The sequence below is a fragment of the Panthera pardus genome, unplaced genomic scaffold (assembly GCF_024362965.1).
Source record: "Panthera pardus isolate Hobbes unplaced genomic scaffold, ASM2436296v1 HiC_scaffold_2, whole genome shotgun sequence".
In the NCBI taxonomy this organism is placed as follows: domain Eukaryota; kingdom Metazoa; phylum Chordata; class Mammalia; order Carnivora; family Felidae; genus Panthera; species Panthera pardus.
Window position 1 is genome coordinate 104962945 of NW_026526765.1, and position 23741 is coordinate 104986685.

General features: G+C 40.8%; 1 protein-coding gene across 15 annotated transcripts in view; it reads right to left on the bottom strand.

Moving 5' to 3' along the window:
* The window catches only part of MAST4 (microtubule associated serine/threonine kinase family member 4), a 563317-nt gene that overhangs the window by 163123 nt on the left and 376453 nt on the right, over positions 1–23741 (bottom strand). The window contains exon 1 of one of the 15 annotated variants that reach the window (XM_053907310.1): positions 4200–4686. The exons of 13 other annotated variants lie outside the window; for them this stretch is intronic. In XM_053907310.1, the coding sequence (XP_053763285.1) occupies positions 4200–4291 (92 nt within the window). In that variant the 5' untranslated portion in view covers positions 4292–4686. Of the gene's footprint in view, positions 1–4199; positions 4687–23741 lie in introns of those variants that run through there. One more of the 15 variants, XM_053907315.1, reaches the window with a different exon arrangement.

Here is a 23741-nt window from a genome sequence, read left to right on the forward strand (position 1 = left end):
AGACTAAAGTCGCACCTCAAAACTGAGCAGCAACACTTATAAATCAATGGTAGCCCTCTCTTTACATATGTGATATAAATCAAAGAGCAGCCTGATCTTCCTCCCCACAAAAGTTTTTAATCCAACAGGGGAAAAAGGTCATCGACATCAGTGGTAACATGAAGCAGCTGTAGATTTCTGTCCCTCAAAGCAGCAGGTGAATGGCTGTACTGAGTCAGCCTTGATGAAATGAGAAGGGGAAAGAGGAGATCAAGGCAGATATCAAAAAAGAAACTGTGTCCGGTTGAAAAGGAGTGCTTGATGAGATGGGACATCTTTGCCTTCTACCCGATCTCAGCAAGGAAAACTTTCAGTGTCTCACTATGGCCGTTCCCTTTATTCACAGGGATATGTTTCAAACCCCCCAGAAGAAGCCCAAAAGATGCCAAAGAGTACCGAACCCTATATACACCGTTTTCTTCTACATCCAAAATAAAATAAAGTTCATAAATTTGGCACAGTAAGAGATTAACAACGGTAACTAATAATAAAATAGAATAATTATAACATAGTGTAATCAACATTAGGCGAATATGGCCTGTCTCTCAAACTTTATTACACTGTATTCACCCTTCTTCTCGGGATGATGTACAAAGTGTCTATGCGAGGAGATGAAGTCAGGCGAATGATATAAGCATCGTGACCTAGTGTTCGGCCGCTATCATCTGCTTTGGGACTGTGGCTGACCACTGGTAGCTGCACCAAGTAGAACCACAGATTAGGGAGGACTGCTGTGTTAAGTAGATATTCTTCATCGACTTGAGGAAGTGGCCCTCTATGCCTGGTTTTCTGAGAGTTTTTGTCATATGAGTGAGTAATGGATTTTTCTGTGATCCTGTGATAATGCTTACTTAGCTTATTTATGTGATGGATTCCATTGATTGATTTTCTGGTGTTGAACCACCTGTGCATAGACTTGGGACCAACAGGTCATGATGAATAATTGTTTTTATACAGTGCTAGATTTGATTTGCTAGTAGTTTATTGGCAGAAGCTATGAGGTATTTTCCAGGCAAAACTTCCCTAGAAGTATAAACCTTAAGACAGTGTCACTTGTGATCATTCAAAGAATCTGACAGCAAGGCAAGAGGAAGTAAAGATATTTTGAAGGGCTTAAGACTTTACAGAATATTTATAAAAATTTTCATAAAATTAAAAGAAGAAAATTTCCCTTAAAATGAAAATGACGTGACAAAAAAACACACAGTTTCCAATGGAATATGTGAGCTTTACAGCAAAACACAGACAAAGTCAGTGTGCACCCAGACAAGTGCTGTCCGTCACAGTCAAGACAAAAAAGAATGAAGGGAACAATAAATTGTCTTTGGGATTCAGGATAAGGAATTCAGGCTGTCAGTTCGTCAATACTGTGTAACAATCTAGGCCCGGGATTAGGTCTGCAGGATCCTCTGTGCAAGAACTCAGGGAGTTAGAAGTTATAGGCCCAGGCAGGCCCAGTTTCAAAACTTCAAAGTTTCCCTCTGACAGAGCAAACCAAGCCATGCTGAACTGGCAAGGCAAATGTGAAGGAGCAAGCCAAAAAGGCTTCCATGATGACAAGGGCCTATACAATACAGACTTAAGGCGAGAATGGGAAACCATTCGCCTTCTCCTTCTTTTGTCTGAGTGGTATAAACATTCTATCCCAAAGAGCTCTAAGATGTTCATTCACATGCTCCAAGCTGGATTTCAGTCTTTGATAGATGCAAGAAGCTGATATTAAAGAAAAGGTTAGGATGAGGTTCCCGAAGTTACTAAATTAATCAGAACAAGTAACTAGGAAAAACACGTAAAATGAATGATCCATCAGACCAAGTCGGCAAGTGTTCAGAAAAGCTCGGCTTGCGCCACAGAGATATGCCCAGGGCTAAGGCACGTGACCTGAGGGCGAGGGCAAGGGGTCCTCACCTGAACACCAGACACACCCACAATGAGACTGGCTAAAGGACAACCTGAGGACAGCGAGGTCTTTTTGAAAGGACAGATTTAGGGAACCTGATGAGCCAGCTGAGGAATGGGGTTAATGTGGGAGCTGGAGGAGGAGACAGGATTTAGAGCAGGGAAGGGAGGTCACAGAATGGGAAGAGTCCCACTGTAAGCATATGCTACATGTCCTTAGGGAAGGACACAGAGCTGGAACTGATCACTGTATAATAAGAGAATGCAACAACTACATACATCGCCCTGGACCGGAAGACACCTGCCCTTCAAGTTTCCCAATCTCCATAATAAATATAAAGTAGTGCCGGTCTTTGAGACCAATAAGTAGATGTGTGTAGGCAGGATCTTCAAGACACCTATGTGCAAACTCTGGGAATCCTGGAAATCCCCAGTAACAGACGGGCTGTGACAACCTACACTAATAGAAGGGAGGGAAGAAAATCCATCCCCTTTTCTGTTTCCCTGAACTGAAAAAAACAGGTCTATGACTTAAGGAGTAGAGAAAGCCCTCCCACACTCTCCCATTTTGCTGGGAAGAACCTAAGTGACTTCAGAATGTGGGCTCTCTGCCTGTGTGAGCTGTCTGAATTGGCGTGTTCTGGGCTGGAACTAGAATCCTCTGGGCTGGAAAGTCAGGGTCAGACTGGCCTGAGAATTCGCTCAATAGTATTATCAACAGGTAGATGGCTAGAGGCTCCAGCTGCTTTTCAGACTCAGACACACAGGTGTGACGTCAGAGCAGACTGCTCTCTAGAAGCGGCTCCAGGTGAGAGTACAGATTGCATCATAGCCAGGACTAAACCAAAGGGCCCTCGACAAACTGAAAAGGTAAGAAGTTACAGACTTTACTGCCATGAAAGCGGTGGTCTTATTCACAGACAGCATTATCTCATCAACTAACTACTCGTGTTTATTTTGCTGGGGGAGAGGTGCATGGATGATACGTCTCGAACAAAAATGACCAACACCAAAAGATAAGGTCTCTGAATATATACAGCAGAACAAGAAAAGCACAGCTACCTTACGTAAATGGCACAACTTGAGAATCTCACACGGTTTACTGGTACCAACTCTGTTCAAGTTGCATTAAAGGTAGTATGACTTTAAAATCTAGTCAGTATCAGACATACACGTGTGTGTTTTATATGTGTGTGTGTGCATGCGCATATACAAAACACGACACTTGTGAGTATTCCAGGATGCTTCTGAAATCTAAGAAATACCATGGGAACCTTCCAAAGTTTTCCAAAGTATTACGTACCAGAACTTATACTACAAGATGCTACGGATGTAACAAGAAAGTACACCATTTCTTGTGTCCCTGAGACACTGGAGCCCAGAGCTTCAGAAGCTCCAAATCTGATAGCCAGCATCCTGTTTATTTGACCGCACCGCTGCTCTTACGCACATATGAGCACGTGTATGTCCAAGCCAAGTTTGGAAGAAAAACGAAGAATCTACATTTAAGCAACTCAGAAGGTATGCCCCTCTAAAACCACAACGATGCCACCTTTCTGTGCCGGACACAAGACACAGAAGAGAAACACTTCCTTTAAAATCATCTCCTCTCAATCTCGGAACTGCCTTTCACTTTTGCCCCCAGCTTCATCCTGGTTTTAAAATTGTCTTGGCCGCCACCTATTCTGTCAGGTATTTTACCAACTGAAAAGGCCAACCTGTATTAGGAATAAATGTCAGCAAACCAACAAGAACAAACAAACAAACAAACAAACAAACAACAACGGCAAAGTTACGCGGACCTGTCTCTTTTAAACAGACAATAGGAAACAGGCTAACTTGAGCTTTCTTTGCATTGCACATCTGCACCTTGTAAAGGTCAAGTCTTTACTAGAAGGTAACATCTGAGAGGCTCTACAAAAAGCAGAAGCGTCCTCGGAAGTCTGGGTGAAGGAAAGGGCTGGAAAAGATCCCATCAGAGAGACAAAGTATCTTCCTCCTCTATTTCTCTCCCCTCCACTCACAACCCTTCCCCTCCTGAACCACATTTCAAAAGGAGAACAACTCTGGAAGTACAGGCCATCAGGATTACCCAGGAAATCCACGAGAATGACAGAATACCTGAAACAGCGGCCCCCTGGCAGGGCAGAAACTTTTCAAACTGCCACTGTCTAAACAGAACCCCAGCTGTTAAGGCAGTCTGGCCGCCTCCAAAGCCAACACACTCCCTTCTCCAGGCAAAGTATCCCCGCGGTTTTTACCTTTGTGTTCGCCGAAGCCTGTTCCCACTCCTCAAATGAGGCAAAGTAAAGTTTGAGAGCACAGTCCAAAAATTGGGGTCAGACATATCCATTTCGTTCTCTCTTCAATTCACTGCGGGTTCAAGGCCATAAGGCCAGACCAGGGAGGGAGGAGGCGGGGGGGTGGAGAACGGAAAAAGAAAAAAAACAAAACAAAAAGAAAAAAGAAAAAAAACAAAAAGAAAAAAAAAAATCCCAATTATCTACTCACTCCCTCCAGAGGAAACGTGCTGTGAACTGTGATCTCAAGAACTTGGAGCCTGTCTGAGAAGTACCCCTAGCCTTTAATTAACACACAGCCATTTCTCCAAGGCTCAGGAAACTTATTTCCTCTCGGGTTTGCCCTCTCCTGGTCAGCCCTGGGCAGCTATAAACAGTAATTACAAGAGTTGGGCCGTGCGTTCTGCACAAAATGCTGTCTGTGTGTGATTCAGTCCAAGGTACTTTGTCATCTGTTTGGCAGATACCATTTGCAGCTCCTGCGGGGGGTGGGAGGGGAGGGCGACGACTATTTTAAGGCTTCGGTTCCGGGAGGCTGCTGCTTATCAGCAAACCATTCAACATCCGAACATGCCCAGTGCCGTGTTTCCTTTTGGTATCTACATACAAGGAAAAGAAGTGAAATGGAAAAAGCGCCTCTTCTCCCCCTTCGGAAAAAAAGGAAACTTAAAAGCACTTGCAGAGAGCGGGCCTATAGGCGGACTTGAACAGGGCACCTTTGTGCGGCCTCCGCCGGCAGGGGCTGGGCCGGGGCCCCTTCCCCACCGGCAGACCCTCCCCCGGGAGCTGGGCCTCATGGGAAAGGGGGCAGGCTTGGGGGTGGGGTGGGGTGGGGACCAGTGCGCGAGCCCCGGAGCACCCCGGACCCCAGCATCTTCAGGCCCGCGCCGCGCCCCCGGCCCGCAGCCGCAGTTGGATCATTCCCCCCAAATCAATCAATCAATCCAGCCGCGGCCCGCACCCGCTGAGGTGAGCGCTGGGCGCACCTGAGGGCTGGTCTGTGATTCACGGCAGAATGGATCACCATGAAAACACTCCTAGGAAGTCAGTAATTACTCTTCACCCGGACGCTGTTTGTAGGAAAAGCACGCCAAGGGGAGGCCACACTCACCTAAAACCCCAGTCAACTGGATTTATGAGTTTACATCCAGTTGATGAGTTACGACAGGCACAGCTGTTGGCTTCGCGGACTGCAACAAATCCAGGGAATGGCCAGCTCCTACCTGTACAGACGCTCCCTGGCACTTAGTCAACAAATGCTAGAGTTATTTTCCTGCCACATGTGTTAGAACTTGAAAGGAAGATGAAATCAACATTCCTGTTGTTCATCTGGAAGAAAGGCATGGTGTTCAAAGAACTCCCCTAACAGGCAAATGCTTGTGTAAAAGTCTATACGGAAGAAAAAAAAAAAAAAAGAATTTAAATTAGCTGCCTTAAATTGGCGTAATACGGTGAGAGATAGTAAATTTTAAAACAAGATTTTAGTAAAAAAAAAAAAAAAAAAAAAAAAAAGACTCAAAAAATGGTTTAGTTCACCTAGTGAATACTGCAGACAAACTTGTTTACCTAAATAGCAAGCAGAGTGACAAGGGAAGAGAGGTCAGCTGACAAGGGAGTTGTAAACAGACAACAGGAGTGCACTCTGGGATCCTCTTTATCTAATTCTTGTGACTCCCAGAAATAGTTTCACCCCAAGGACTCTAGGAATTTCTGATCATTGTTGTATAGGGCTTTCTTATGCATCATCTTTTGAAATTCTCACTGAGGTTCCTCAGATCCTTGAAATCTACTAAGGTAGACAAAGAAGGCAATATTTTTCTCAATTTAACAAGTGACAAAATACACTTCACCAGATACTTAGGAACTTGATTCAGTATTTTTTGCTCCACACTGTAAAAACAGGCTTTTAAGGATTTAAAAGGGTATTTAAAAAAAATTCTTTAAGGTTTATTTGTATTTGACAGACAGAGCACGAGTGTGGGAGGGGCAGAGAGAGAGGGAGACAGAATCTGAAGCAGCTCCAAGCTCTGAGCTGTCAGCACAGAGCCTGACTTGGGGGGGGGGGGTGGTGAAACTCACCAACCACTGAGCCAAAGTCAGATGCTTAAGTGACTGAGCCACCCAGGCGCCCCTAAAAGAGTATTTTTAAAGGCTGACACAAACTACCAAGCTCCAAAGCAATTTCTCCACCTCAGTACTTGGACATTTTAGGCTGGATAACTCTGTTTGGGGGGTTGTGTTGTATACCGGAAGACTTTAGGCAGCATCCCGCCTTCCACCCCCTAGTCGCAGATTGTAACAATCAAAAATGTCTGTAGACTTTGCCAAATGTTCTTTGGGGGCAAGATCACTCCTGGGTGAGAACTGCTTGTAATTATGTCTCCCTCTTAGAATGGTAGGATAGACCATTGGTTAAGAGCAACAACTTTGGGTCTGAATTCTGGATCCAACAACTACTATGACTTGAGGCAAGTCACTTAATTTCTGCCCATTTTCCCCATTTTTGGGGGTTCAGGATAGGACAACGTCTGAGATTACCATAAATGAGAGGGCATACATAAGGCCTTGTAAGCAGTGTTTAGAACACAATGTATATAAATGTTAGCAATACACAGAAGTTAACAGAATACAATACTAAAAGGAATGGGAATAGAGCAGAGGACACCCCACACCATGCCCTCTGTTATGGTGATGGCTTGAACATGCCTCTATGCAGTGCTGGTCACATTGTATGGTAAGTGCCTGTTTACTATGGCCTTCCATCTTCCATATGAGTCTGTGAATTCTTCAAGGCTGAAGTCATGTGTTACTGATTTCCGTATTCCCCAAATCTGACAGTTCCTGATTTATACAAGCAGTTAATAAATGCTTTTTGAATGGAGACACTTCAGATGCTTTGGTATCTATGTTTCCCTTAAGATGCCCTAAAATGATTAGTGGTAGCAGGTCAATTGATTTTTTTCAAAGAATCGCAACTTCTTAAGAATTCCATGAAGATACTTTAAGAGAATGAAGCTCTAAAGAATTTCTCTTATTAATTTTTATCTATATTCTGTAACTGAAAAGAGAAGTACTAACATTCCTTATGTCTTAACAGCAAAGAAATGTCATCATTAGGGGCACCCGGGTGGCTCAGTCAGTTGGGCAGCCGACTTCAGCTCAGGTCGTGATCTCACAGATTGTGAGTTCCAACCCTGCATCCGGCTGTATGCTGGCAGTGCGGAGCCTGGTTGGGATTCTCTCTTCTCCCTCTTTCTCTGCCTCTCCCCCACTCACACTGTCTCTCTATCTCTCTCTCTAAAGTTAAAAAAAGAATAATAAATTACATGTTGAAGAAACTGTGTTGAAAGTGCAGAAAGAAAATTTAGGGAGCTTGACAACTGTCCTTGAATACTGAATTAATAGTGCAGAAGACTCTTTGGATCTGAAGATGAAAAAGACTGAAAAAAACAAGAAAGGACCTCCTATAAGGGTGTCTGAGTAGAGGTAACCTGAAGGAGATCCAGTGAACAGACATCAAGTTCTGGATGGTTCCAAGACCTCATGATTCTCTACTTCTCAACTCTTGCATTCTATTCTTCCTGAAAAGCCCAGGTATTTGAGCAACAATGATAACTAACATGGGTAAATAAATGCATAAAACATATTTTTCTTCTCTTGACTGAATGATAAATATCCTGGCCTATGAGCAGGTGTCATTACAATCTCCACCCTATACATTCTGAGTAACCCACCCTGAAAATTCTCAAAAGGATGGGAAAAAACATAATTTTTTTAAACTACATATACTTTAACACAGTTTTTGCACTTAAAAGGCTTGGGAAAATGTGGGTTGTATCCAAAATGAAAAAAATAAAAACGGGCAAAATGCGTGAGGAGCCAGAAATGAACTACTTAATACAGAGAAAGTGGCTGATACATTCCCACATTCATTTAAGATAAGAGTAGGTGTGATGCTCAAGTGTAACTTGTCTTCTAACCTGTTTGACTTGATTTGAGAACTTATGATTCAGAAGATAATGCAGTCAGCAAACACAAGAATTAAAATTGTCAGAACTACTGACATTTTTGTACAGACAAAATAATTACATGGGCAGAAACTAGAGTATAGTTTAGTTGCAAGTGCAGTAAAACTGGGTGAAGAACTACGAGGAAATTGAGGTTATTGGAAATTCCTAAGACTACAGCCAGTCTAAGTCAATATACAGATATTTAGCAAGATTTTCTACTTATTGCACAACAACTAAGCCTACACATTAATGGACAAGCTTTGTGATCCAGAATGCTCATTCACCTAATCAGATGATATTATCAGTCATTGTTTTTATAAGAAAGGTAAATGACAATGAAAAATAACCTTGTCATGCTACCGAAATGCTGGCTTAGGATAAAATGAGTACTTAAGAATGGGTCAAATTCTTCACTGTTCACCAACCCCCCAAACAAAGAATTCCATGTTCTTTTCATTGACTTGAATTCTCCCTTCTGCTTCCCACCCTCTGCCCCATGTCCATGCAATAGGGTTTTCTCCCACCATACATAGAACAGTGTTGAAGATAATATCCCTCGAGCCTCCCCTGAACTTAAACACTGTGGGAAACTAAGCTTTCAAGTGCAGGTGAGTGGCTCCCTGCACTGACACTCTGGCCACAAGGCCGATTCCAATGATAAGACACAATGAAAAGTGGTGTTGATACTGAGTTTCCAAAGGTATTCTGCCTGATCTTGGCCTAGTCTGGGGACTGTGCTGTAAACTAAACTTGACCTCTATGAATCCCCATCTTTAGAACACCTAGAAGTGACTACTTCCCCACTGCTGTCCACACCTACAGGTCTACTTTGGCCTCTAAATGCTGTCTTGTGAATTGAAGGGTAGAAGTGTGAAGAGAAAATTGCCCATCCTGAATAAGCAATCCTTGTAATCACTGCACATCTTAAGGAATAAAACTTAAAGGTGGAGTTAGAGATGTGGAGTATGTTGAAAGAAAACTCTATGAGTGTTATTAAACCATTTTTTTGCTCATGTTACCAAACTATGAAAGAAGATAAAAAGGTAAATGAAAATTAACTTGTAGGTATAAGTTTGAATGCTGAACACCAAGAGATAGATAATAAATAAGGTTACATTATCCTGGGAATATGAAAAAAAAAACTTTAAACAATATTTCAAGGTAGATTGACATTTATAAAGTGAATAGATAAACCAAAGGAAACACAATAAAACTGATTTATGTTTCCTGGCAGGTTGGGCAGAGAACTGCATAATCCCCAAGGGCGAGTTGAAGGACAAGGTCTGAGAGAGCAAAGGACAGGCTTAAGAGTGGCTAGAACGGGAAGAGAACCTAACATTTTTCCTCAGGTACTCCTTGGATCCCAGGAGAATCACAGGCTCAGGAAATGTAGGAAATAACCAGTAACTTACAAAAACCCAAGAGGAGAGAACAAATGATTATGAGCAATGAAGTACTGTTCAAACGAGGGACTCCTTGATGTGTAACACAGAGAAGAGGAGGAGAACATGCATGATGGCAGCCCAGCACAGAGGACGGGGTTGGGTGTCATAATCACTGCTTGCAAGCGTGTTACCCTAGCCCTCCATCATCTGGCTTTCAAGCAAGAGAAGATCCCGGGAGGAGCTGCATACTTAGTCTGTCAGAGCTCCAGGATAGACGTGGACAGAAAAGGTCTATCATCCTTATAGGGCAGCAAGGGTCATCCTACAGGAGATGAGTGGGAGGGAGCCAGAGAGCAGTGTGTCTTCTCCATCCTAAACCGGCGGCTCGAAGATCCACTAAAAACTGACACACAGTACTGGCCCCTAACAGAACTAAGCAATCCAATCTTAGAGCAGAGAACAAGTCTTGGAGATCAGCCCCCCTCATCTGACAAACTCGGAAGGCTAACTCCCATCTCACTTTAAGACCGAACTTCTTGCCACCTGTTCTAGGTGGCCTTCCTTTGAGGCTCCCTAACCCCACCACGCTGAATATCCCTCTAATGGCCTCTGTTCCTGACAGCCTCTGCAGAAAAAAAGGTTCTCCCACCACATCAAAATCTCTGTTCATTTGCAGATCAATCCCCCTTGGGTAAGAGGGAAGGGGCTGTATCTCCTCCATCTTTAAATCCTCAATACACCCATTCACATGAATGTTAGAGAAAGGAGAAGAGGAAAAAAAGATTTGCTCAGGGTTAGAAAGATATTTGATAGCAAAGTCAGGTAGAGAACCATGCTATTTTGAAGATTCAGCTTGTATATATTTGGCAAAGCTCTTTTGATCTATTCCTATTCAATTTCATGAGTCCATTTCATTATCTATATATGCTGTATCAGTTAAGCAGGTCTACTGTCCCAGATTTCAAAATCTCAGAAAATAGAGACCATGCATATGTAGCTATATGCATGTATACATATACATATATGTAATTAGATTATATGAAATGCTAAATGCTTTTTGAATGTAACAGTGACCCTCAGTTACTAATCATTGTAATAGTCTCTCAATCTGGAATTAACGTCAAGGACCTGGAGTTTCTTGACCCAGAAGCTTGGGTCTAAGGTTCATCATTTCTTATCCAGCTCCTGAGCATGAATTACAGTACAATTATCACAAGTGTCAATTTGGTTTAAGTGGGTCAGGGTAGTTATATTTAGCCCTTTAGTAGCTGACACTAAGACCTTTCTGTAATGTAAGATTAAAGTTAATTTATCAGTTCTTTTTTTCTTGAATATTTTTCCAGGTCAGACATCTAAAGTTATGGAAAACTATCCCATTAAAGTAAGAGTTAAGAGTTTCCAACAAAGTACCACATAAGGAGCATATACAGACAGAGGTAGAAACCATGCGCTTCTGTTAACAATCCAAAGTTTATCCCATTGCTAAAGCTGATACAAATTCCTCCACAAATCACAGGCTAGTATTTAACTTAAGACACAAAATATTTTAGCCAAGTTCTCAAGCAAACTTTAGTACCTACATCTATTACTATCCGTCATTTTCACTGTTAATAAAGCTATTAAAATAAATATTAATTCATGGAATACAGTGTTTAGAATGAAAAGTGTTCAATCTAATAAGTCATCATAAAAATGCACTCAAAGCATCACTCGTATCTTTTTACCCGTTTAATTGGCAAAGATTAAAATAAAGATCCTACTCAATGCTGCTAAGAGCATAAGGAGAGATGTTCTCCCTGCCAACTATCTAGAAAGCTATCTGGAGAATGGAAACACACACACCAACACATACCTCTCATATACACAGATACACACATATAAATGTATATGTTTGCTACAAAATATACATAAAATATACACATACAGATAGACATTTTAACTATAAACTGACATCTTGGAACTTATACAATCAACTATATACACAAACATTCATGCATATGGAAATTAATCTCAGAATTCCTTAGCATACTATGGGCAAAAAACCCCAAAGGTACAAGGTGTTGATAATGTTAATAAATGTTAATTTATGAAGGCAAATGCTAGTAAAAACTGAAATAGCCATAAAATGAAACACTATAAAACCAATAAAGATGGACTATAATGGATTCCAAAGACGTCCAGGTTCTAATCCCTGGGACCTGTGAATATGTTACCTTGTGTGTCAAGAGGAATTTTGAAGATGTGATTAAATTAAGGGTCTTGAGATGGAGAGATGATCCTAATTACGAGAGGGCCCTAAAAGTAATCCTAAGTGTCTTTATAAGAGGGAGGGGGAGAGAGTTTTGACTAGAGAAGAAGGCAGTGTGACACAAGCAAGATGCTACCCTGCTGGCTTTAAAAGTGGAGGAAGCAATGCGGAGAATGTAGCTTTAGAAAGCAGCTGGAGAAGTCAGGGAAACACATTCCACCTTACTGTTTCTGGAGGAAGCTGGGCCCTGGACATACCTGGATCTTGGCCCAGGGAAACTATCTCAGACTTGTGACCTCTAGAACTCTACAAAAATAAATACATGTTTTAAACCACTTAGTTTGTCATGATTTGTTACAGTAGCCATCGGAAACAAAGACCACATTTGCAAAATATAGGTAATGGGCAATGCTCCTGAAATATGTGTAAAGAAAGCCACCCAAAATGGAGCAGTTATGATATAATTTGTTCATAATATGTGAGTGTATATGAATAAAAAAGAACTAAACAAAGTCTTTTTAGTGGCCATCTGTAAGTGTAGAATTATGGATGATTTTATTCATATATATATGTGTGTGGGTACACACACACACACACATATATTTTTTAACAATGAGTCCTATTATTTTTAATTAGGGAAAAAAAACTCCATTCCCAGAAGCCATATTTTTGACAGTCTTTTTTACCATGGCCTGAAATTTCATGTTCCTGCGAATTTTAGAATACTTTGAAGAGTTTACAAACTTAAAACTATACACTTTGACAAGGACTTTTTCTTAAAATTGGATTGGCATCTTCTGACAAAATAAAATGCACATGTAAAAGCCTTAAAACCTTAGAAATACTGAAATTGCTTTAAAAATGAAGTCTTTGCTATTCAGAGGATTTCATAATCTAAAAATGAAAAATAACTGTTTCTACACATAAATCCTTACCTGTCTATGGCAACTGGGCAAATGGGTATTTTCAAAGCTGACTGGGTTATAAATCCATACAGAGCTGTGTTTTTGGTTGAATATACATGTTATTTGCAGACTGGTCAAACTGCATTTTCTGGGGATAATTCTGAATTCTAAAAATACTTCATTGTGCTGTATATGAAGGCTTTCTTCTTTCATTGCTCAGAAAAATCATTTACTTTTGAAAAAGCAAGCCCTATTTTAATATTAGTTCACATGTATGCAGGAAAATAAAACGATGTTCCTAATTTCAAAATATCCTATTAGAGTAATTTAAGACTACCTTTCCCCTCTCCCCAACAAACACAAATTTGTTATTTCCCATGAGGCTAGATAACTCAGATTTTACTGTCTTCAGCTAGACTGTGAGGGCTGAAAGGCAGAGACCAAGTTTCTGGTTCCAACCACAGAAATATTCTTTGAACCAATATATTGTTAAGACACATCAGAGGAGACAACTATATTCTAGTTAGTAGCTATCAAAAAACTTCCAGGGCACCTGGGTGACTCAGTGGCTAAGGTTCTGATTCTGGATTTTGGCTCAGGTCATGATCTCACAGTTAGTGAGTTTGAGACCCACACTGGGCTCTCTGCTGTCAGCAAAGAGCCCACTTTGGATCCTCTGTTTCCCTCTCTCTCTGCCCCTCCCCCCCACATTCTATAATATAGATCTATAATATATATCTATATATTCTATATATCTCTCCAAAATAAATAAATGTGAAATAAATAAATAAATAAAAAGAAGTTATTCCAGTTTTAAGAGCTGTAGCAACAGTCAATCATGTCATCCAATATAGTGGCAGACGGGTGACAGAGGAGTATCTATGGATGTGATATAAGAAGGATCTCTACAGGTGGGTTTTAGGAAATGAAGGACATACAGAATGATAAAGAATGCTAATACATCAATGATAACAGAAAAATAAGGCCAGATGACATGTACTCAACAGAAATAGAAGACTCAAGAGAGTAGAAAAAAAATCTCACTTAAATGTTACAAAAATACACTAGTTGGGAATATTAGAAAATGAGAGCAAAGTGAATTGGGTAAGCTCTCACAGTACATAAAATGATAAGAGCAGCAGATTTTCACGTTGCAAAGGGCCCCCTGGTCAAGGCCTCCATCACCCTTTATCTGGGTTAGTAAAATATCCTCACCCTCTCCACTCCAATCTATTCCTCCAAAGCCACAGCACTAACTTGTGCTCACAATCATTTTACTGTCTCTCCTGGGAAAGAAAATTCAGTGGTTCCCCACTGTTCTAGCAGTGTTTCTTCAAGTACGGTTTCTGTCCGACCATCATTGAATTACCTGGAGTGCTTATGAGAAACGCAGATTTGAGGCGGCTTCTCCACACCCAGTGACTCAGGATTTCTGGGCATGAAGCCCAGGAATCTGCATTCCATCAAAGTGTGGAGGGGGGGTGGGGTAGGAGGGAGGGAAGGAATCTTATGCACATTAGAGTTTGAGAGGTTCTTTATGGGGAAATCAAAACCTCTTTAAGTCGAATACTTTATGAATACAGTCCCTTGTTATCTCTCCTTCCTCATCCTTTGACACTCACCCCCTTATGGTTTATGCTCCAATAATAAAGAAAAAACACATACATGTCAGAAATACTGAATTACTGTGAGCTTCCCAGATGCGGGAGCTGTGCCATACCTCATTGCCTTCGCACACCCTGTTCCCTGTTCTTAGAATTTCTATCTCCTCTGCCTGGAAAACTTCTGCACATCTTTCAAGTGAGAGATGTAAGGTTACCTCTCCAGCTAAGTCAGCCTGACTTTCTCTTGCAGACCTAACAGTTATTCCTCCTGGATCTCAAATGAACTTTATACATACAAACACTTCTTTTATGCCAGTCTTTTTACTAGAGCACAATTGTTTACAGGTCCAATTCTTCACTAGGCTTTAAGCCCTCTGAGTACAAGGATAGTTTCTATTCATCTGTGTATGCCTCTAAGTACGTCATAGATACTCAGCAGATTTCATGGATGCACGCACATTATTTTGTAAGGTTTAAGAAAAAAACCCCACCATACACGAACCTGTTGTTTTTCTATTTCTTTTTAACTTCTACATACAAGCCCTAGGGGGACGCTTCCAAAACCATACTGCCTTTTGTCAACTGGTTGGATGATTTTTCTTTTAAAGCACTGTCATAACTGACAATCTTCATGATGATAAACAAAAAGAACAATGAATATTTAAGTCTGTGGTTTTTAGGCAGATTTTGATGATTCATTAAGAAATGAACCAAAAAACCGGGCATCTGGGTGGCTCAGTCGGTTGAGCAACCGACTTCGGCTCAGGTCATGATCTCACAGTTTGTGAGTTCAAGCCCTGCATCAGGGTCTGAGCTGACAGCTCAGAGCCTGGAGCCTGCTTCAGGTTCTGTGTCTCCCTCTCTCTCTGCCCCTTCTCCACTCATGCTCTGTCTCTCTCTCTCTCTCTCTGGGAAATAAACATTGAAAAATTAAAAAAAAAAAAAAAGAAATGAACCAAAAAACAACTATTAGCTTTTTACAATCCTTTTCAACAAACATGGCTGAAGTAAGTGCAGTGTTACTCTGTATCCTCTGAAAAGATGACTAAAACCAAACTTGGACAGGGTGATCTTTTTCCACGGCTGGAAATTCAATCCTTCTGGGGACATGATCAACACACACTGCTCCCCACCCCACCGCAGTGAATAGATGAGAATTCTGAGCACCGCGAAAGAGCTGCTCAAGGTCTGCAACCTGTGGGCCACCACCTCACAGCCTGGGCTCCTGGCTCAGGTATGTCAACGAGCCCAGCAAAGCCCTCCGTCCCATTTAGGAGGAACAGACACAGCTCATGTGTTCGTCTCTTCTCCTAGTGCCTCTCTTCCTCTTTGGCAAATGCCCATTTCCACACCTTGATCTTGTTCTTACTCTGCAGTCAACCCGCCCACCTGAGGATCTAAGAATTAACATTTTTGTGGATAATGGTGACGATGTTCATACCCAGCAGGGTTTATACTTGAAGGGGAACTGAAAGTTTTAGAGAAAGTTACGAAGAATAGGGCAGAGCCCACTTACAACTACAGGGGTATGTTTAGTGAATGATACCAATCAGAATGTGGAGACAGGCTCCTCGAGAGTAATGGCCACCAAGTCATCTCCCCACCCCCCTTTATTAAAGAAAAATAGAAGTGAAGCTTCAAAACCTCGCATAGAAAGGGCTCTCAGTCCCTGATGTAGACACCGTTTTATCGTTCACACAGGCATCAAGGGTAGATGGCTTATTTACTAACTATGCAGGCAGCAAAAGTCATCCTTATAAATTATATCACAGTATGGCAATATCCTGTGTTGAAAAAAACAAAAACAAAACAGAAGTAGTGTAACTATGGTAGGAGTTATAGCATACCCAGCAGTATAACTATGTATCACATAAACACGTGTGCATACAGAAAAAGATGTGTATATGTCATGCAAAACTGGAAACGGTTCATCATAAGTGATTTATTTTACTTTCATTTCTGTTATTGTTGTTTTAATATACATTAAAATACATCATACATTTTAACAGTATTTCCTCATCTTTAGTTACTTTTTCCATTATTACATCACACAGACTTGCCAACTCATCTTCCAATTCCCTTCAAATAACACTGGTTGATAAGAAAACACACAGAAGTGGGAAGGTCCAGGCTGTCTTCTGGTGGCAGCTCAGGGAGGGACAACTTCAATTGTTCAAAAACACCGGACAGTAAATTGTTAGGGGCTAAAAGATAAACATAATCCTCAGTGAGCATTTTGGGTGTCATGTGACATTATCAAAGTCCTTTCTCTACCCTGCAAAGTAATAATTTCTTTTATTTATCCTCTGTTAGTGCCTAGTACCAGAGCTTTAAAAACAATACTGTGGACAGGTCGTGATCTTGCAGTTTTAGGGGTTCGAGCCCCGCATTGGACTCCATGCGGACAGTGCAGAGCCTGCTCGGGATTTTCTCTCTCTCCCTCTCTCTATGCTCCTTACCTCCTCCTCCACTCATACTGTCTCTCTCTCTCAAAATAAATAAATGAAACTTAAAAAAAAACAAAACAATACTGTGGAATTCATGGCTCAGAAAGATCCATTCAGTGATTCTGTCCCAGAAATGGGAACAGTTTCACTTCAGTGACATGCCAGGTGTCTGTCGGGTACCCAAAATGACGCATTGTTATTTTCAACTTTAATGGAGAGCAAAGCCTGCTGCACGTAATTTACCTAACTGGAGAGCTCTGGCCTAGTCTACCAAATTACAAAGGGCGTTTTAGGATATGCTTATAAAATATAAAACAGGCAATGGAAGTTCCAGATGGATCTAATATCCATCACTCACCATGTGGTCTGTGGATTGAGCCCCACAGTTAATGCAAGTACCCAAACAAGGAGAATTTTGGAGGGGGAGGGGAAAAGAAGTCTTTGCCATGTTTCATAAATATGAGCCACGATATAAATTACCGAATTTTTTTTCGATGTGCTAGTTCCAAGGGAAGCAAATAAAAGAACAGGTGGAAAACAACAGATAAACAGACCAGAGTATGCAACCCAGACAGCCATTTTTTTATAAATGCATAATAAGTATGGAAGAATGTCATGCCTAGAATCTGTAACATCCCTCTCCCACCTGAATCAGTACCTCAAAGTAGATGAGGCCATGAATGCTTCTTTGAGTGAGGTAGGAATCTAAGGTCCTATATTTCAGAGTCCTGTCTTGAGAAGTTTTCGCTGACACAATTCTGAATCATGCTTATTTTTATTTTTCACCCAAAAGATAAGTATTTCAGGAGGGAATAACTAAATCCTAACACACTATAGTCCTAGAAAAAGCCCAGTAAATAAAAAATAAGTAAATAACATCTGTTTTCCAGTCAAGTCACATCGAATCTACTTGTCCGATTCCAGGAAACTCTAGACTAGATTCCTATCTCCAAGTTTCCAAGACTAGTTAAGTAATTTTTAAGAAAATCTCACAGAGAAATATGATCAGATAAACTTATCATGAATTGAGATGAAGTAATACAGAATAGCTGTGGTCAGACTGCTCTATAAATTTGGGTATGAAAACTGACTTCATAAATAGAACATACTTCTAAATAAAATGTATTATTGATTTCAAAACAATTAGTTGAGTTCCCAAGGCCATCTAAAAATTTACTTCAATTTCTTTGTTAAAAAAGAATAAGCAAAACATGAGATGAGTAAAAGCAATCCCCTTATAATCCATATGTTTCACCTTATTTAATTATTTTAACTTCTTGTCACACTGAACCTTCCACAGCGCTGTCAACACCAGGCAAACTTAAACTCTGAATTTCACCACTTCTACATCTCCCTCTAAAACCTGTGCAGGCTTGGTGGAGAGCAAAAAAAAAAAAAAAAAAAAAAAAAAAAAAAAGCCCTAAGGGAGAAATCTAGAATAAAGCTACAAAAGCAAAATTCGCAGTGTGTGTGTGTGTGTGTGTGTGTGTGTGTGTGTGTGTGTGTAGTCTATTCTCTGACTATAGATTAAAAAATTAATGAAAATGAGACACAGAATACAAATATCGTTTAAAACACAGCGGTTGAAACCACTTTTGCCAAGTGTAAATATTTAATTGCAGATTCTTGGGAGCTCCCTTAAGAGTTTATCTGAAACGCTATTTCTTTCCTCAAAAGAGGTGGTTTCAAAATGTCAGTGGGGGGGGGGGGTGGAGTGGAATAACAATTTACAATAAAAAATAGTCTTTTCACATGGCTACACTTGTGTGTCAATATAGCTCTTGGCTAGACCCATATACCGGCAATGCTGGTGTGCCTTTCTCAAATTCACAGACTGTGCCCCATTTGCTTCAATAATTTTGGGCTGTCACATACTTCCATGGGACAGGGAACTTCGACTGATCAATGACTGGGCAAAATCACTCTGGAGACAAACTGTTCTCCCCAAATGTTCTTACTGTTATGATTTTTTATTTTAATATAAATAACTGACTTCCTTAAGGGAAAATAAATAGCCCTCAAGCAGATTACGCACTAGAAGGGGTGAGGAGAGACAGACGTGGTGAAAAGGTGCTTTGGAGAAGTGAGAAGCAGAATTCAGGGACATTTTTAAAATGTCAAAGTTCTGGGGATTCTTATCTTTGGAAGTCCCATTTGACATGCTGTCAAACGCTCCCACATCCCACATTAAACCTTTTTTCCAGTGAAACATGTTGTATTTTCTATTTGTTCTTATCTAAGCAATCAGCACACATATTTGGGAATTCTCATGAAGTGCTAAGATCTAAAATAGAAATGGTTCCCCAAAGTTACATTTTTGTGATTGTTCAATGATTAATGGAGTCAGTATGTTATATTTTCAGACAAATATCTTATTTCATCTAATAAAGCTGTAAGCTAACAATGTGATTTCAGGTATGTTAAAATGTAAAAAAAAAAAAAAGTATGTTTTCATAGATAAAATATGGCATAAATTTTGATTCTGCAGTTTTCTTTTTCTGTTTTTTGACCCTAAATATCTTTCCCCTTTGCAGACTCAAACTGGTCATAATTCTGTGCATGTCTCTTCATACACGGAAAACTGGGTGTACATGGAGAGGCAGGATCACACAGTGGTTGATGACATGGGTTGGAGCCACTGCTCAGGTTGTAATTCCAGCAGCATTTCATACTAGTTCTGGGATTTTGGGTAAGTTATTTAACTTCTGAGTACTTTAGTGTCCTACTCTGCAAAATTAGAATAAGCATATTTACCTCATAGGACTGTTGCTAGGATTATGTTAGTATTTTTTAAGGGTTGAGAGCAGTGACTGGTATTTTAAAAGTATTACTCATGCTGTTACTTGAAAACGAATAGATGAAGTGCTTCTGGAAGAACAGCTCACTTTCCCCAGCAAAGCTCCTCATCCACTGGGAGCTGTCTTGAAGGAAGTGGATAGACTCCACACTCTGGGTAGGTATAACTATATAAACCAAGTCCTAGATCAGTGTCCTTAATTCTGTCTTTTCCTTCCCACAGATTCTTCTCTGGAATAGGGGCAGAGGTGGTCCCAATGTTAAGGACAACCCCTTCCGGGCTAAGGGTCAATGAATAGGTGAATTTGAGAGATTAAACACCTTCTCTCCCTAGAACGAATAACAGAGCCACTTCCCTCTAGTGGTTGAGATCCACAATTACAACTGCCCCAGCCAAGTGTAATTCTTTAGATCCCTTGTCATGGAAACAATGCCAAGCATGGTAAAGTGAAAAGCCAATTTTAAGCCAGTGGGGAAATGAGACACAGAATAGCAAACCATTGAGACTTAAAAAAAAGAAAGAAAGAAAAACTAAACATTTGCACAGTGTCATAATTATTAACCTTAATATCACAAAAAGAACAATTTTAATTAAATGTAACCCCACCGTAAGCATTTAATACCTACTCCAGGGTGTTCTAAGTACAGTCAGTATAGTCCACATGATAAATGGCTTTCTCTTTCTCTAAGTTTTTTAACGGATGGGGCTCATTAGTTTACATAATCATCCCTAAAACTAGGACAGCGCTCCCACTGTCGCTCTGCAGTGAAATATTAATCCTACCAAACCAAATATTTGACATGATCTGTTGGGCTTGGAGTATTTTCCTTAAACCATTAACTTCGCATGGGTATGGGGAGACAGAAAAAAGAAAAAGACAAAGACATCTTTCACTACAGTTGTAGTACATAAGGAATATAGAATAATTAAGGAGAACTGCATTTTGTTTAAGAGTACTGAAATTATTTCTTAGCAGTTTATGTCCTAAACCATTTCAGACACTCAGGCATCCAGCTCTTCTGAAGGGTTCTGATTTTAAAATCAACTGCACAAAATTCATAAGCATACACTATGTGCTGTATACTGAGGAAGGAAGGTTACACCAACTAAACTGTAAGAGTGGCTCGTTTTTCACTTATAAATTCACTTAAGGGGCATGTGGGTGGCTCAGTCAGTTAAGCGTCCAACTTCGGCTCAGGTCACGATCTCACGGTGTGAGAGTTCAAGCCCCACATTGGGCTCTGTGCTGACGGCTCGGAGCCTGGAGCCTGCTTCGGATTCTGCGTCTCCTTCTCTCTCTGCCCCTCCCCTGCTCATGCTATCTCTCTCTCTTTCTCTTTCTCTCTCTCTCTCTCAAAAATAAACATAAAAAGATTAAATTCACTTAAGAAGGCTAAAAAGAGTCATCTACAAGACATAGATCTTCCTAAAGAAGGCACTCCTGTTGTTTTCTTTCACATAAACTGTATACACACATTTGACTTTAAAATACCCGTGATCTAAAACATACCTATTAAGAAGTACATTTTATCCTTTCATGCTATTAAACACACAAATATCAAGAAATATTTTCTCTAGCACATAAAGTACCATGAGGAATGTAATATATCTATATAATTTCATACTCAAGATATTGAGAGGTCTCTAATGCTACACACATGCATATTTGTGTGAAACAAAATACAGACAGTGTTGGGGAAGGAAGAATATGAGTTTTGGATATTTTTATTTGATATGGTGGCAATTCATCTATGGGGTGGTTTTCTCTCAGCATATGCACACACAGGACTAGAAATAAGTGGGGGGGGGAGCAAAATGCCCATTTACAAACTTGCTTTCCATAATAAAGATCAATTATTTTTCTGTTTAAAAACCTACGGTCCTTACAAACCTAACCATACTTTTATCGTGTGATCCAGCAATTGCACTCCTTGGGATTTACCCAAAGGAAGGGAAAATTTATGTCTACACAAAAACCTGCATACAGATTTTATGTTACAGATGTGTATGCAGCTTTATTCATAACTGCCCAGACTTGGGAGCAATCAAGATGTCCCTCAGTAGGTGAATGGATAAACAAACTCGGGTGCAGCCGGACACTGGAGTATTACTGGGGGCTAACAAGAAACGGGGTACTCAGCCACGAAAAGACACGGAGGAACTTAAAATGTGTATGACTAAGTAAAAGAAGCCAGTGTGCAAAGGCTCCATACTGTAGGATTCCAAGTATACGACACTCTGGAAAAAGCAAAACTATGGAGTCAGTAAAGAGATCAAGGGTTGCCAGGGAATGGGCAGGCAATGGGGGAACTATAGGACAGTGAATACATTCTGTGTGATACCTTAATGGTAGACACCGGTCATCATACTTTTGTCCAAACTCTCAGAATGTACAACTCCAAGAGTGAATTCTAATGCCAACAAGGACTCTGAGTGATTGCGATGTGTCAGCATACATTCACCCGTTACATGAAGGTATCGCTATGGTGGCGGATGGTGATGAGGGGCAGGAGGTATCTATGTGTGGGGTCAGGGTGGAGGGGGGCAGGTATATGGGCAACCTTCATACCTTCCCCTTAATCTTGCTGTGAATCTAAATGTGCTTTACAAAAAATAAATTCAATTCAAAATAAAAAGGTTTTAGGGGTGACTGGGTGGCTCAGTCGGTTAAGCGTCCAACTCTTGATTTCGGCTCAGGGCATGAACTCACGGGTTCATGGGTTCGAGCCCCAGGTCGGGCTCTGTGCTGGCAGTGTGGATCCTCCTTGGGATTCTTCTCTCTCTCTCTCTCCCTCTGCCTCTCCTCTGCTTTGCATGCTCTGTCTCTCTCTCTCTCAAAATAAACTTAAAAAAAAATAAAATAAATAAAAGTTTTTTAAAAAACTTTTCATTTTAAGCCAAAAGGTATCTAAGATGACTGATAAACTATTCTTTTCAAAAAAATTTTTTTAGTGTTTATTTATTTTTGAGAGAGAGAGTGAGCAAGTGGGGGAGAGGGGCAGAGAGAGAGGGAGACACAGAAACCAAAGCGGGCTTCAACTTCAAACTGATGCGAGGTTTGAACTCATGGACCATGAGATCATGACCTGAGGTGAAGTCAGATGCTTAACCAACTAAGTCACCCAGGCACCCCTTGATAAACTATTCTTTAACAAAACAAAACAAAACAAAACAAAACAAAACAAAACAAAACAAAACTATAATCCCTCCTGTCCACAAACAGAAAGCTCAGCTTGGTCTCAGTCACCCTCTCCAGTCTCAGCACTTAACACCTGCCTTCCATCACCTACTGCTGGGCTCACAAGGAACCATGACTCCCAAGCTGTAACCACAACACACGCTCCTAGGCCTCCTGATTGATGTGCTCCTGCCATGCTCTCTGCCCAGGAGTGGCTTCCCTGCTGGCTCCTCTTCTCATACTGACATCTTTTCATCCTTCTAGAGCCAAAAAGCATCTCCTCTGGGAGCTCCCTGTTGAAACTGAATCAGACAGAATTAATCCTCTTTCCCCTTGTCTGTTATTATACTACAGTTAACTGTTTTCATGTCTGTCTTCCCTGAGGGAAGGTCATGGGTCACCCATCTTGGTAGCCCAGCCTCTATTGTGGGGTCGTTACCGGCAATCAATACCTGTTTGTAGGATGAATGACTGGTTCTCCCATGTGGATCTACATGTGGGTGGTTTCAAATCTCTTTGAAAAGTAGGTGGGACACAAGTAATAAGCGAAGCCTGGGTTTCCACTGTTACTGTACTACATAATGGAGCTGTCACTACCGAGTTAAATACACTGCTCATTTTCTCTCTAACTCCACTGTTCCTGTTTCCTTCCACATCCTCCACACCCTTATTCCTCCGACCCAAATCTCACCCATCCTTCAAGCCTGGCCTCCTATCATACCTACTCTAAAGGCCTTGTTCAACTATGCAGACATGCACAGGCAAGCTACAGGTTGAAGAAAACTTATGAAATCATTGAGGCCTCCTGCTCACCTACGGCTGGCACTGAAGATAAACCCGATGTGCTAACAGGGAAGGAAAAGGTTATCAAACTGGATAGTTCTCAGGTGTCACGCAATGACCAAGAACCCCAATTTTTCCAGAAAGAC